General features: G+C 31.8%; 1 protein-coding gene across 2 annotated transcripts in view; it reads left to right on the forward strand.

Annotated features, from left to right (window-relative positions):
• Window positions 1–16,145, forward strand: part of slif (cationic amino acid transporter slimfast) — a 35,388-nt gene that overhangs the window by 16,176 nt on the left and 3,067 nt on the right. For both annotated transcript variants that reach the window (XM_085194530.1, XM_085194531.1), the window contains exons 2-7: window positions 4,968–5,199; window positions 12,749–13,033; window positions 14,206–14,310; window positions 14,823–15,109; window positions 15,326–15,563; window positions 15,977–16,079. In XM_085194530.1, coding sequence (XP_085050656.1) covers window positions 4,968–5,199; window positions 12,749–13,033; window positions 14,206–14,310; window positions 14,823–15,109; window positions 15,326–15,563; window positions 15,977–16,079 — 1,250 coding nt within the window. The remainder of the gene's footprint in view (window positions 1–4,967; window positions 5,200–12,748; window positions 13,034–14,205; window positions 14,311–14,822; window positions 15,110–15,325; window positions 15,564–15,976; window positions 16,080–16,145) is intronic.

Genomic DNA, 16,145 nt, shown 5'->3' on the forward strand with positions numbered 1-16,145 from the left:
CATTACACTTAATGAAGGTGCGCGCATTTGGATACGTGACAATTGGGTGACTTTTTGTCCGCGGAGGACGGCAACACGCCGGTGACGCAACTGTCACCGCGTCCATAGATTTGTATGCCCGTGCGCGCATTAGCAACTAAATGTCACCTTCCCCTTGCGGTTTCCATACTAGTCGTCTTCCGCATAAATATGAAACAGCAGCGTGTTGCATTGCAGCACCGAATTTTTATTTCAAGAATGGCGTCAAGTTCATCACCAAGGCAAAACGTGTCTTTTCATGAAGATAAAATAGACAATGACAATACTGATTGACGAAATTGAGTTGAGGCCATTGCTCTAAGACAAATGAAAAGTTGAAAGCCAATATTTTCTACATTTGCTTTTTTTTCTATTTCTTACCAACCATCTCTTCGAGATCCATTTTATCAAATGTAAAAAATTTCGTCACTGTCATCGCAAGTGCGCGCAGTCGTGAAAAGTATGGTGACATATCAGTGACAAAAAATTTATTGTCACCGTGACAAAAGTTACCAGTGCGCGCTAAGGCTTACTGTGTCAGTACAATGTCAACTCTCATTTTACATTAACATGCAAATTTACTAATTAATAATATTGAAAGTAGTGGTCTTCATTAAAGTTTGGCATAAAACTTTTCTTGTAGATGTTTTTTGCATATTAAAATATAAAATTTAAAAGTTTATTGCAAATGTCAAAGTGCCTTGACATTTGCAACATCTTTTTTAACTTTAAGTGTTAAATCTTACTTGTATTACTTTATTCAGTCACATTTTTTTCAATTTCACGCTTTAAATCCTATCGTATGGTCAGAGAATCTAATGTCAAGACTCAAGTCACTCCATGATTCTCTTTCCGCCTTAATTTGAAGAAATTTCCGACATTGTGGAAATATTAGGGATTTACTGATTTAATTCACGGATCTAAGTAGGGGTGGAAGCTGCGTTGCCAGATTTTATCTCTGAAAAGCGAGATGTTTAAACGTTGAAAGTAAAAAATTACATTCTTTCGCAAAAGTGCATTATCTATTTATATATCTATAAAATTATGTATCCTGTAAGACAGTTAAATCTTTAGAACGTTTATAGTACATAACTAACAAATATACTGATTTATATTTTTTAAAAATTCTTAATAACTAATTAAAAGAATTTTTATATAATAAAGTTTTAATTTAATAAAGATTTGATTTTATTTAATAAAGATTTCCCATAATACGTGGAATAATTCGTGAAAAGCGAGACTGTCTGTCCTGCTCGGGACATTTAATTTTTTGCAAATATTCAGAACGTCCCGCCAACAAAGTACGTCTGGCAACACTAGATAGAAATCTGAAACATGGAAATAATTGGATCCACATCCCGCAACACTTCAACTTTTGACACAAAATTCCAATATAATTGGATTTTGTCCATTGAACCCGTGTCGTGCTTTAAACGTATACATATATGGATATAATATTAACGTTTTTATTGACTTGTTAATGAGCCGCGCCGGTTGTTTACAAAACCTGTCTGTACTCTATAGCGGTCTAGAAAGACGGAACCGATGCGATACTTTAGTTTTGCAAAAAAAAATAAGTGTGCTATAGTATAACCTCTTGTCAGTTATTATTATTTTGAATATGTTACATGTTTTTTATGATTATTTATTAATATGAACTCAAATAAATTTATAACTAGAGGTCTTCGTGGCGCTGTATTTGAATTTGGAACGGAGTGTCTCACTAGGTACCAGCTTCACTCTGCCTACCCTGCTCAAAGCATAAGCATATACAGCATAAAGCAGAAACTTGTCATTTTTTTCAATCCAAATTTAATATTTTTAATTTTAAAAATATATAATGGGCATTCAGCCCAATACTTATATAAGGTTTATTTTACCAAGGATTAAAATAAACCTTATAGAGGTACGTACCTCAAAACAATTTTTGTTTTAATTATGTAATTTACACTTTCACTTTCTAATAAAGCTGACGATATAAATTTTAATCTACACTTATCATAAAAGTTTATATTCTAGCACTAACGGATAAAAAATAATAACATTAAATTATAAATTTTACGAGCATTCAAGCAATTTTAATATCTGCAATAAGCAGAAAGAGGATCTGGTCTCATCGTCATAAAATGCACTTCTAAAGTTAATATTACCATGTTGGTATACTCATACTAATATTATTAAACCGAAGAGTTTGTTTGGTTGACGCGCTAATCTCAGAAACTACTGGCTCAAATTGGAAAACCACTAATCCACTTTTCTTTACCTTTTTTTTATCGTGAGGAAACGAGTCGAGGAGGTTACGCGGGACTAATGGACCGCCAAATATAGGCCGTCTCCTTAAGCCACTAAAACCTCACGGTGCTCCTCCACGACCACCACAGGCCGCAGCTACGGAAGCCAAGAGGTTCTACCATAATCCTGGCATAGCCGACTGTGCCTGCGGTCAGATTTATCTCGGGTACTTAGAAGGTGTCAAACACAATTAGTTATTTCCATTTAACGATGTACCTATGTGAAGCCGCAGTAAACTCTAATATATGTATTTATATAAAAGTAAACACTAGCCATGCAGAATGCGGCAGAATCAACAACCAGCTTCTGACAGTAATAAAAATGCTCTAGATAAGTCCAATGATAGTCATTTTGCATATTTATCATATATTTTCTAATCTTTCGCAGATTTTTAGTATGAAACGTGAAGCTTGTTAAGCTCCATAAAATGTAGATAAAATTTTTGATAGTTTAAATTTTACTTTTTAATACAATAATTATTATAAGCGTAAGAGTTAAGGTAAATAAATATTTTGAATTTCATAGAGCCAATGCCATTCAAATTTCGTATCTGTAGGTTCACGAGAAGTACCCTATTTGATTGATTACACGGCGAATTTCATACATAATGCAGCAAGAAAAACCAAATATATACCTAAGTGCTCAATATCTTTCAATTGCGTTAACTTAGAAGCTTGATCTTCACAGTCGGAGAACAAAGAAGTCCTATTAAGGTTCCATTTTTTTCTAAGGCTTTTGAGTACGGAATCCTAAAAACGAAACTAACCACGATGCTTGTCGCATTATATTTAACTATAACAATCGACGGTATTTTCCCTCTAACCGGTACTTTACTTCAGTTTCCTCTTTCACAACCTTGATAGCATTAAAAGTCCACGACCTCGGACGTCACAATCGAAATTGTACCCACCTATTTGATGATGAAATGTTTGTTTGTTTTGATATAGAAATGAGTACTAAATTGAGGTAGCAAATTCAAATCTTGAAATAGTATAGGAATAGTTCTTAGAACATATAGTGAAGTTTTATCTAAGAACTATATGTAGATAGATATCGTGGTGACGATATTTTGAAAAATTCAGTTCAAAAATCTTTCTAGCATTTAAAGGAAATGCCAAGTAGACACATCCACCTGTCTTGCCTCTGCTTAAAGTATCTATACCTACTTATATAATAAAGCTGTAGAGTTTGTTTATTTGAACACCCTAAATTCAGGAACTACTGGTTTGAATTGAAAAATACTTTTTGTATTGGATAGTCCGTTTGTCAAACAAGGTCGATGGCTACATCCTACAAATTAATAAATAAATTCAGTATACTAAAATTCTGTTCATTAATTAACACGAATATTGAGTAAAAGAAATGGTTATTTATGCCAGAATGGTGATGGCTTTTTCCAGAGTGGGAATTTACAGGTGTCATCTGTAATATGACTATATTATATCTGACAAACCCAACTGCGTCATGAGAGCGTCATTACACTTTTTTCTGTATTTTTAATAGTACTAAAATACTCACAATATTAACAAATTTCTCGCATTGGATTTTCCTATCTGATTAATAAATAAGTCATTCAGATTTATTTTCATTAGCTCGCTCTTGAAGACAAAGGGCGATGACGTTCAATTCCCTTACTCTGGCACCAAGGCAAAAGCCCAGCGTTGTGTTCCGCCACTCAACACTCAAATAGCAAATCGTTCAAATTCGACAGAAAGTGGGGAACAGAATGTCTTAGCACCAAGATCCCTCTGCCTATCCTGCTGTATGCGGGATACAGCGTGAAGCTGATTTTGCTCATTCATTTCCTCGCTCTGCTACAAACTGCGACATTGAGTTCCGCCACTCAACACGCAATGCCTCTAGAATTCTCCGGAAAGTGGAGAACAGAAGTGTCTTAACACTAGGTCCCAGCTTCCCTTTGCCTCTGCTAAGTGTTGTTTTATCTGGCTAGCCCTTACCCAATTTGATAAGTTACACATATTTTTTTGTAAAACAGTCACGTTTTGTACTGTTCTGTCAAGGTCCATGTGACGTTAAAATCGTTACGCTTCACGGTTGCATGTCTGTATATCGTACACGTAATGAGGATTAAGCAACAGAAAATTGATTTTTGTAATATTCAACGTCAACAAACTAATATTTCACAACAACAACGAATGCTAGGCTAATTAAATATTATGTAAATAGATAGCAGTTTTGAATTAAGATATCTTTAGGAATATTTAGCATTTTGGAGGTTTGCCTTCTACGAATGGAACTTAACCAATTTGTATATATCTATTAAATAAATCTTTATTTTTCCAGAATAAAAAAACTCAATTCTTGTATTTTGGTTAAAAAAATCATGATTTTTTTATCACCATCAATTTATTGGGTAAAGACTAAATAAGATTAGTTATATGACTTTGATTGAAATACGTAATTTGCATTGCCCGCATTAGAGTCTGCGGTGACGAGGAAATTCTAATAATATGTAGATGTATTATAATTATTTAGTAACAAGACATAGCACGATGTTAACACCAGCCAACCAACACGTAACATCTCAAAAATTCGGTGGAAAATGAGGAGTTGAGTGCCTTATCCCTCCGCCTGCTACGTAAACGTACCTATAGAACACGGCTAAAGAACTCATTTTAAATCTTATTTGATTTCAGATGGGCTGTGCAAGAATCTTCTCAGCGTTACGACGCTGTAAGCAATTAGAAGATGGTGACACTTCTACTCCTCTCGATCGTTGTCTTGGTCTCCTGGACTTGACTGCTTTGGGAGTAGGAAGTACTCTGGGACTAGGAGTATATGTCCTGGCCGGAGCAGTCGCTAAGACCGTGGCAGGACCTGCCGTGACATTGAGTTTTTTGGTTGCTGCTATAGCTTCAGCTTTTGCTGGTAAGACTTATATTTAAAGTATCGCTATTTTTGCAGCTTTTTTATTTCTTCGATAGTTATTAGTTAGTTATATGGGGGGTGTTGAAAAATCGATAAAAAAATTACAAATTTAAAAGTTAACATTAAAAAAAAACAATTTTTGGAATAAAATTTTGAACGTTTGAAAAAAATTGTAAAAAAAATTAAAATAATAATACACATTCTATTCAACAAAGTTCCAAGTAGACGAATAGATCATTTTAAAAAAAAAAAAATTAATGTGTTATTTTTAAACACATTCATATAACTTATATACCTATATCTTTAATTAAAAATAAAAATATTATCAGTATATTATGTATTTAAAATCATTGACATACATTTCAAATATATTTTTTAAATACGTTTATAATATGGACTTAAAGTAATCGATAAAATATAAAATAAAATCCCCTCACTTAAACTTATTTTTTTTAGCCGAAGGGTATACCTATATATTTTTTAAAAACATATTTTTTTAATAAAAAGTATAGGATATTTTCTTATACTTTTTGTTCTTTCTAATATTTCTAATGATATAATATGTACAAAGTTTCATGATAATCGATTGTGTGAAAACGTAACAAACAAATTTGTATTTACATTTATAATATTAATATGATTACATTTAAAATATAAGTGTAACAAGAAACAAAAAATCCTTGAGTCTAAGAGCGATAGATTACAAAACAACATTTTATACCAGTTTCTCCTCAGTCCTCTCGAGTGCAGATAAGGCTGACTTACATTTAAATGCAAAATGAAATCTATAATATTTTCCATCTTAACTTCGTTGTTTGTTAGAAATGTGCACCAATATTATTGCTCAAATATTGTTTTTTTGCAAACAAAACCTAATTTTTTGAAGTAAGACATCTACTTAGTTTATTATAATTTGCAATCGAGTGCAATCGTTTGTGTTAATATTTAAATACATTGAGGTGTTAAATGTAAAATAAATTATATAGGTTACATGTATTATTTTCGCTTAGAACTCAAATACGTGTTCAATGAAATATTTTTAAGTTTAACTTCATAAGTTCAAATTTTATAAAAATCGGTGCCAGTTTAGAGACTTTTCCATATTAACTTTAAACCCCTATTTCACTTCTTCAGGGTAAAAATGCGTCTTACCTCAGTCTGTGGGAACATCTTTTATATATACACTAAGTATATTTTTTATCTGTAGTCACTAGTCAAGTCAGTGTTGGCGGGAATACTGTAATTGTAAACACAAACAGATGATTTTCTGTCAGAAATTGAATATAAATATACTAAAATCTAACAACAATGTAAGTTTGTGGAATTTAATTATGTTTCGAAGTTGAATAGTGTTTTTTATTCTAAAAGTCATATGTATAATAATCGTTGTGGCTTATATATAATAATTATATTTTGGTTTAGTAATAGATATATACAAATATGTATTTTTTATAATTATTTTGACTTGATATAGTCATGTGTTAATACAAGTACATACAAATAGATAACTGTTACATTCGGCCTTAAGGTAAGTGAATGATCTCTTATATACGACCTTGATGTAGAGGAAAAGACAAACTAAACGTGAAAAGGTTTATATTGATAGAATATAAACATATATACAATATATAAATTCGTATATTATACAATATTAAAACTATCATTATGCAGTTAAAATAAAGTTAAAGTAATATTTATACTTTAAACAAAGAAAAAGTACAAACAAGAATCAAAAAACAGTGGTAACACTGTCTTTTGTTTGTTGTTTGTTTTTTCTGTTTGTTTTAATTAGGCTATTATTTCTTAACTTTACTTTAAAGTATCTAATAATTATAATGTAACATTTAATTTTAAAATAAAATTTGAATTGATTCAAAATGTTTTCTAACTAATTGTTGGTAACATTTGATCTCTTTACTTTTTATAATATTTTTTTAACAAAATAAACAAACAAACCTATGAATTTAGTGCAAAAGAAAGATTTCAGTTCCCCTTGAATTACCAAATAATTGTTACTACAATTTAAAAAAAATGGACTACAGTTTACTTAATATAATAATGGGTGATCAACTGAATATACAAGGTTTTAATTTTTAACTAAATATAATTTCTTTGTAATTTTAAAAATATTTAGTTATTAACTTTTATTTTTTTATCATTTTATTAAATTAAAATTAGCTATACGCTGTACTTCTTCCTACCCTACACACAGCAGGGTAGGCAGAGGGAACCTAGTGTTAAGACACTCCGTTCCCTACTTTCTGCCAAATTCTGGATGTATTGGGTGTTGAGACCACAGCGAAGAAATGGAAATATAAATTTAAATAAATATATCATCTCCTCAAGTGGGTATTGAACCCACAACCAGTCGCTCTTACAGTCACACTTTGTGCCCCTGGACCACAACTGGCCTTATCATTTTATTAATGTGTTATATACTCAATAATAAGATTGTGATAGATTCCATGCCTGCTTGAAAGAATACTTATATTTATAACTTATTTTTTTTACTCAATTTGGTTAGATGAAACCTTACACTGCAAATTATCCCACACATTGGTTGTATAAATAGAAGAAAATAAAAATTAAACAATTACTATGTCTCTTCATTATATAAGATGCAATAGATGCAAAACAGTAAGGAAAATTACACTAAACCACTAAATATCAAGTTACTTGTTATACCTGCAATAGATACCTTTGGTTATCAATTGTTATCAGTACATGTAGATAATGTGCAAGCCATTGTATTTTTAAATTTTTCTTGTAAAATTTATTATATTTTTTTATAGGATGGGCAGAGGGAAGCTTATGTTAAGTCACTCTATACACTTTGTTTTTTTTTAATCCCAATGCAATTTTAATAAGATAACAGTTTTTGGTTGGGGTAAAACCAAAGTGAATTTCTAATATTGTATATGTAAATGATAATGAATTTAAATGAATTTTAAATTGACCACCGCAACTCGCAAGTGTGCCAGTTGGTCATTGACAAACCACTTTGATTTTTCCTCAGTATAATAACAAATAACTATTATATACTTGTATATAAAATAATCAATAAAAACTATATTATATATTTATTAGTATATTTTAAAATTTGACGGACTGTAGATGTAATTTGAAGAAATATTTATTTTTTCTTTTTACTAAGACTAAAACAAATTGCGGCTTCGGGTTCCGTCATCTCATATGTAATGTCTACTAATTTGTAAAATGTAGAGAATAGTGTCTTAACGCTAGGTTCGCTGAGTGCGTGCATTCAAAAAAATATATAATATTTATGTTTATGTGATTTAAAGTGGTGCTGACAAAAACACTCATTCTTATTAGTAAAATTTGATGTTCTTCTGAAAAAAATAAATAACAAAGTTTACAAATGCCTTAGAAATCGAAATCCTATCTATATATTAATAAGTTACTACTGCAACCAAGCCTATTTTTAGGATTTATTTTTAGAATATTAGACATCTTTAACGTTTTAAGGAAATTGCTTAAATGTAACGGTATTTGAATTTTTTTTTTCATTTCACGATTTTTATCCATACCTGTATTTCGTGTCACGCACACATACGTGTGCGACGTTGCCGCTTTGACAGGTAAGTGTGTGCGTGCCTATGTTATACTTTACAAATGGCGTTTTATTTTAAAACGATAATTTTATTATTTATTTTGTTTGAAAAAAAAACTTTTTCATTTTTGAGAATTATTTTTTTTCCGAATTATATTAGGCTTTTATAGAGTAGTTAAAACTGTGGTTTCATTTAAAGTGGCACTGACAATTCCACCCTGTATATATTTTCTAAAAATATATATAAGACTCTGTCCTCCACTTTTCGATTATGAGACATTGCGTGGTTATTGTCTGAATACCACAAATTGTCTATTACATATAAATTATAATATACATTTGTATTGTAATTTCATCCCTCTGTAATTGAACCAACACCCATCTTATCGACACGTCAAGGCGCCATATTAGACATATTTCTCACTAATTAGAACTATAATATTGCATACAATATCTTGACATTAATGAGAGTAGATAAGTTACAGTTATAAACATGTTCGGTATTTTATGATGTCTTAGAAATAACTATACATTTATATGCTATATAAGGCTCAATTTAGCAATTAATATTATATTGTTATAAATGACTCGTACTCGATGTATCATGCATATAGGAAGGCAGAGAGGCGGAGAAAATCTAATGTTAACACCCCGTTCCCCAACTTCAGCAAATTCCTAAAACGTCGCGTGATGAGTGCCTTTTTATTAGAGCGTGGAAATAAATATAATTCTTTCCCCCCACGTAGGTTTCGAACTCACAGTCGTCGCGCTTACAACCATACGCTGTTCCATTGTGCCAGGGTCCTATGTTCTGTTCCCGTGTTAAGCAAAATATGTACGGAGTTACATGTATGATATACTAGTATTTTTAACCGACTTCTGTAAGAAAAGGAGGTTATCGTGAAATTGATCGGTATGTATTGGAATGTTGGCATCTTCCCAATTTTATTTTTGGTTTTTAAATATCACTTTTCTTTATTTAGTTTTAGTTATCTTTAACAATTTTTTGTATACTAAAATAAAAACACATTTATTTTGGTACTTGATAAATATAAGTTTTTATACGAGATGATAGTAGCTTCAAATCTTAAAAAGAAAAATTAGTGGAAAGTCAGTGGATATATAGTAAAAATATTTTAATTTCACAAGTTTTGTATACAAGTGTATATAAAATATAATTTTTAATAGCATCATTATGCTCGCGTGACTCAAAACAGCTCATTATAATGAATATGTGACTTATGGACGTCAATTACGTCATAATTGTAATTAAAAAAATACTTTAGTAGATATTTTTTGCGTAACGAGATCAAACTATTTCTATAATGTTTATGAACTCATTCTTATTTATAATTGTTATTAGTAAAAATTGAAGTTCTTACGAAAAAAAAATCCTATAAAGGCTTTAGAAATCGTATCTTATCCTATTTATTAATAAGTAATGAAAGAAATTTTGTTTTTAGATAACTTTTTTTAGGATAATAGATATCTTTAACGTTTTGTAGGTACCTAATATTTATACAAATTTCTTTGTAAATTGAGTTCTATCCTAACCTATTTAATATTTATTAATTATCAGAGAGAAGTTATACATAAGGATAGTTTTTCTTTTTACGTATGTATTTGTATATTGTATGATAAAAATACTGTCCTAAGCAACCGCTACAGAACTTGCGTCCGAGTGTTGCTCTCCAAAAAAAGTCTATGTATGTATGTTTGTTACGCGCCGCGTTTGTCGCGTTCCTCTTATTATTTCTTGCAAAACGAAACGATAGCGCGATTCAGAACACAGCTAATGCCATCTATCGCGGCCAATATAAAGTCTAGATTTTCCTATATATTTCAAAATGTAGGAAACATCAGCATGGCATAATTTTGTTCCAGACAATCTGACACACGGTTTTTTCTTGCCAGTGACATAAAATGTCGCCTTGGACCAGCATTCAAGTTTGATGAACCAGCATAACAAAAAATTTGTTAGTTGATTACGCCATGCAAGAAAGGAACCCACAATCTCTGTGCAGGGTAACTAGGAATAAATGTAGAATCAAGTCTGGGAACTTCCCGACCGAATTCAAGACAGTGTATTGAGCGATAGAACTCAACACCACGCTTTGCCATGCCAAAGGAGGAAAATTATAAGAATCACTGATAATCGAATTCACAACCACGTTCACAGTCAGACGGTTATCCCACCCCACCACGAAGGCCTATGCACCTATTTCATTCATTTATAAAATCGATATTAAAAAGTGCACTTGCATAACTATTTAAAATTCCAATTGAGCATTAACGATTTATTGTGTACATTTACTACATTAAATCTCAGAATTAATTGACTAAATAACAGGATATTGACTCATAATCGTAATGCGGAATACAGTGTGAGGCTAACATAATATTTTGTTAGCCTCACACTGTATTCCGCATTTATACCAGAGTAGGATATTCCGTTTCCTACCTATTACCTAATTTTGGAAACATTGCGTGTTGAGTGGTGGAACTCAACAGCACGCTTAGTCTTGTTACCAAAGCGAGGAGTGAAAATTTATCTTTCCTCCGGATTGGGTGGGAATCAAACCAAAACCCGTTTTAGGTTTGCTATTGGTTTTTTGGTTTGATTCCCACCCAATCCGGAGGAAAGATAAATTTTCAAGGACAAGGATAAATCATTAACACAATATTGGCATTAACACGGGATATATTAATAACTAGCGGCTCGCTCGCGGTTACACCCGCGTTAACTATGTTATTATTAATTTCTGTCTCCATGACTACATCCTAGTGAAGTCTATACAAAATTTGAGACTCCTAGCATTTGTAGTAACGAAGTTTCATACAAACTTTCGACCCCAAAAACAACCCCTTAGAAGTCGAATATTGCAAATTCCCGTCTTAGCGAGCACCTACGCCCTATAAGTAACTCCTATGCAAAATTTGAGATTCCTAGCACTTGTAGTTTCTGAGATTTCGTGATGAGTGAGTGACCTTTCGATTTTATATATATAGATTAACCAATTAACAACGTCAGCAAATAATTAAATATGGGGCTTCAAAAATATATATGAATACATTAATTAAAGCAACAACTACTAGAAATTCCATGATGAAATCCGAAACATGTAATCCCATCAAACTTTTACTTATTACTTTACTATATATAAATGCACTTCAAGGAGAACTTCAATGCTTCATGGACTTCTGTTGATAACATATCTTCTATTCTAATATATCTATATTGATAGATATATTTCCAATTTCATTGTTTTCGAGCACTTTACGCAATCTCTAGTGGCTATGTTTGCGTCAATCTTAGGATAACACTATTTGTTTTCTCATACATTGATAACATTTGAAAATATTTTATTTAAATATATAAAATTTTAAGGTGACCTACATATCCAAAGATCGACTCACGATCTAAACAGCTAAACTAAATTTGTTGAACCTACATATATGTAAAATTCTTTGGTATCCTTTCTTAATCACCAACATAAAATTTAGTGGAAAAAAAGGTAAAAATTAACATAACAAAAAATTGTATATATCTCGCGAGTTTTACCTGTATCGCAGAAAACAGGAAATTTTAATGGCATTAAATGCAGCTGCAAAAATATCGAAAAGCATAAACTCGGAGCCGACCCTGTTTCTTTATAAGTACAATATATTTAAAAATAATGTATAGTATATGTCAAAATAAAATAATATTATATTACTATAAGGACGTCGTGGCGGTGTGGCGTAGTATCTGACTGTAAATGTGATAGTTGTGGATTCGGTCCCCACTCGGAGCAATTAATTATTTTCATTTCCTCGCTCTGGTAACCTTCTAACAGTTGCGGTACTAAACGCGGTATCAGTTCCGCCTTCCATAAACAGACACCTAAAGATATCTTTCGTTTTCTGAATCTAGCTAAACCCAGCGCGGCGTTGAAAACCTAACGTCTACGTTAATCTAAAATATTTTTTTCATTTCAGGTCTATGTTACGCAGAATTCGCAGCCAGAGTGCCAAAAGCCGGTTCAGCATACGTATACAGCTATGTCAGTGTTGGGGAGTTCATAGCTTTTACTATAGGATGGAATCTCATACTGGAGTACGTTATAGGCACAGCCAGTGTCGCCAAAGGCATGGCAAATTACATAGATAGCCTATGTAATAACACCATGGGGAACACCATGTCTGCTATAGCCCCCATTAATGTCTCTTTCCTGGCAGATTATCCGGATTTCTTCGCTTTTACCCTAGTTCTGCTTATTACAAGTGAGTATTTTTTACCTATTATTTGCTTGTAGCTTAAATACTATATACCCATCTAAATACTACATTTTTTAAAATATAGGTACATATAAAATATTTAAAAAAATGGTCGATTGTGAATGGGACTCGCTCGCCGAAGGCTTCGTACCATTTTTCTGGTTATTAATAACGTAGTATTAAAGAAAAACTTAAAAAAATGGACACATTTAAGTTTGCGGGCCTATGCATTCATTTTGTATGAAATGTAGTTCCAATATTAATTTATAATGTGTTTTTAGATGATGTAGGATGCTAATGGTAAAAAAATTTTTTAATCGGTCCAGTAGTTTCGGAGCCAATTAAAATTTAAACAAACACACAAGAAATCAAATCTTTTTTCTTTATAGTATTAGTATAGTTATTCATAATTGATTTATACTTACTGTAATTAATAATTAATTTAGTTCACTGTTTATATATCCGTCTAGTTTATGAGCCTCTCCCAGGAAATGAATCTGTAACATAAATTAAACAATGAAGCTACAAAAACAATATGAACATAAAACAGCTACTTATTATCATAAAAAAGAAATATAACTGTTCATTTATTTAAAACTATAATAGAATTGAAATCACCGTGAAAATGGATTTCTAACTCTTAACGGTACAATATGGAAATTAAATAATAATTTATCGTTATAACTGTTATTTATTGTGTGCCTTATTGCATCGTTTTCTAGTAGCCATCAATAGAAATAAGATTTATTTTAATTTATTTTCAATAATATTTATTTTAATTTAATTATGCGGCCATTATATATTACGAGGCCAGGCGCAGGCGCAGAGGCGCAGGGGCCAGTGTAACTATAAACGCAATTCGCTAATTCTTGGGGTGATTTTTCAATTATATTCATAATAAGTTTCTCATATGAGAATATTATCCAATTTTCGCTTAGAGGTAGTTTTAGTATGGCCCATAACTAAGATATTTATACTATATCTTTGTTGTCTTAATTTGAATAATTCCCTATCGGTAAAACTGTCAAACTATGTTCTTTAGACATTTAAGTCGAATAGTTTGGCCCTTACACAATATTGGCGGAATTTCGCTATTTAAAATAAATGAAGAAGAGCACCTATGTAGTACATTTTGTGAGAAATCCTTTTGAATAATTATTTCTCTATCTCTCTTGCAGTACTTCTCAGCATAGGTGTGAAGGAGTCGACTAAACTGAACAATGTGTTCACTGCACTCAATTTGGCGACCGTCGTGATAGTGGTGGTAGCTGGTGCCACTAAAAGTAAGTTTTTTGAAAAATATGTTTTTTTATTTACATTATAGCTATATGTATATAATTAAATAACGAAGTTTATTATTTCTAAAAGAACAAAAGCCAATAATTCTATAAAGATACTGATAAATAATTTGTTTTTAGTGTTTCATTCATTGTTTTAAAGCATATTTATTAATATGTACTATACATCGATCTCTATTCACCTGTCAATAAGTTAAAGCATAAATATTTTATATATTAATAAAATAATTATACAGATGTTGTCTTTTTTGTTCATCTATTGTTAAGGTTCATTCGTCTTTTAAACCTTCTAGATTCCATTTTATTACTTATTGAATGATTTAGTTGTAGTTAGTAGATTGCGCGGCGTTTAGTTCTGACACTTAACACGCAATGCTTTCACAACTCGGCCGAAAATTGGGGACGGAGTGTCTTAACACAAGGTTTCCTCTGCCGTATATAGTGGGAAAATAAAAAAAAAACATTTCATTTAATATTACATTCCTTATAAATTCAAGGTGACCCATCAAATTGGAAAATAAGTCCAGAGAATATTCCAGAAGAATACCGTTCTCAGGCCGGCGAGGGCGGCTTCATGCCGTGGGGAGTGGCGGGAGTAATGGCGGGGGCCGCCAAATGCTTTTTTGGCTTCGTGGGTTTTGATTGCGTTGCCACAACTGGTGAAGAAGCGAAAAACCCTAAAAAGGATATACCGTTATCGATAGTGTTTTCGCTAGTTATCATTTTTGTGTCGTACTTTAGTATTGCGACTGTATTGACTATGATGTGGCCGTATTATTTACAGGTGAGATGCTGTTTTTATTTTTTTTGTGTTGATATTTTTTATATGAATACGTAGATATTTTTTTCGTTTAATTTTTTTCTTGCCTTACCTAGTCAAATTAAAAACAATTTAGAATGGACTAAAACATTTATTTTTTAATATGATACCAACTATATGTTTTTTATAACAATTGATTAGTTGTATATATATAATAAACTAAAATAAATTTGAACCCAGGACGCTGACGCCCCATTCCCCCATGTCTTCACGCAATCAGGGATGCCAATAATAAAATGGATAGTCACAATCGGGGCTATCTTCGCATTATGCACAAGTTTATTAGGCGCTATGTTTCCTCTGCCCCGCGTGCTGTACGCGATGGGGACAGACGGCGTGCTGTTCAGACCGCTCGCGGCGATACACACACGGAGCCAAACGCCGATGTTGGCTACTATTATTAGTGGGTTGTTTTCTGGTAAGTTTTGTAAATGTGTCAATATTTTATATTTATAAATAATTTATATCTAAATGTTTATTTTGTATATCCAATAAATACAGTGATTGCAAATGCTCCGATTGTTCAATTCAGTTCAGTTCAGTTCAATTTTCACTCCGGGAAATAATTTTTATTTTCTTGGGTAAGAAAGCTATTTAGTCTTCAACATATTTAATTTCAACTCAATTTTTACACACGCAACATCTCGAAAGTAGCATGGAAAGTGAGGAACAGAGTGCATCAAAACTAGTGTCCTAACATTAGGTTCCCTTTGAATTCCCTACTAAGTAAGAAAAAACTGTCTATATTTATTTACGATATTCTCCCGTAAACAAGATTCGAACCGACAAAAACACGTGTTTTAATATTCAAATGAATTCTATATTTTTTAGCGGTAATGGCGGCTATCTTCAATCTGAATCAATTAATCGACATGATGTCTATAGGAACACTTCTCGCGTACACAATAGTGGCGACCAGCGTTTTAATACTCAGGTATTTATATTTTTTAGCTTCACGCTTTATCCCGCTTGTAGCGGGGTAGGGCAGAAGAAGAATAAA

This window comes from Heliconius melpomene, chromosome 12, assembly GCF_056956725.1.
Source record: "Heliconius melpomene rosina isolate 202511_hmr_F chromosome 12, ASM5695672v1, whole genome shotgun sequence".
In the NCBI taxonomy this organism is placed as follows: Eukaryota; Metazoa; Arthropoda; class Insecta; order Lepidoptera; family Nymphalidae; genus Heliconius; species Heliconius melpomene.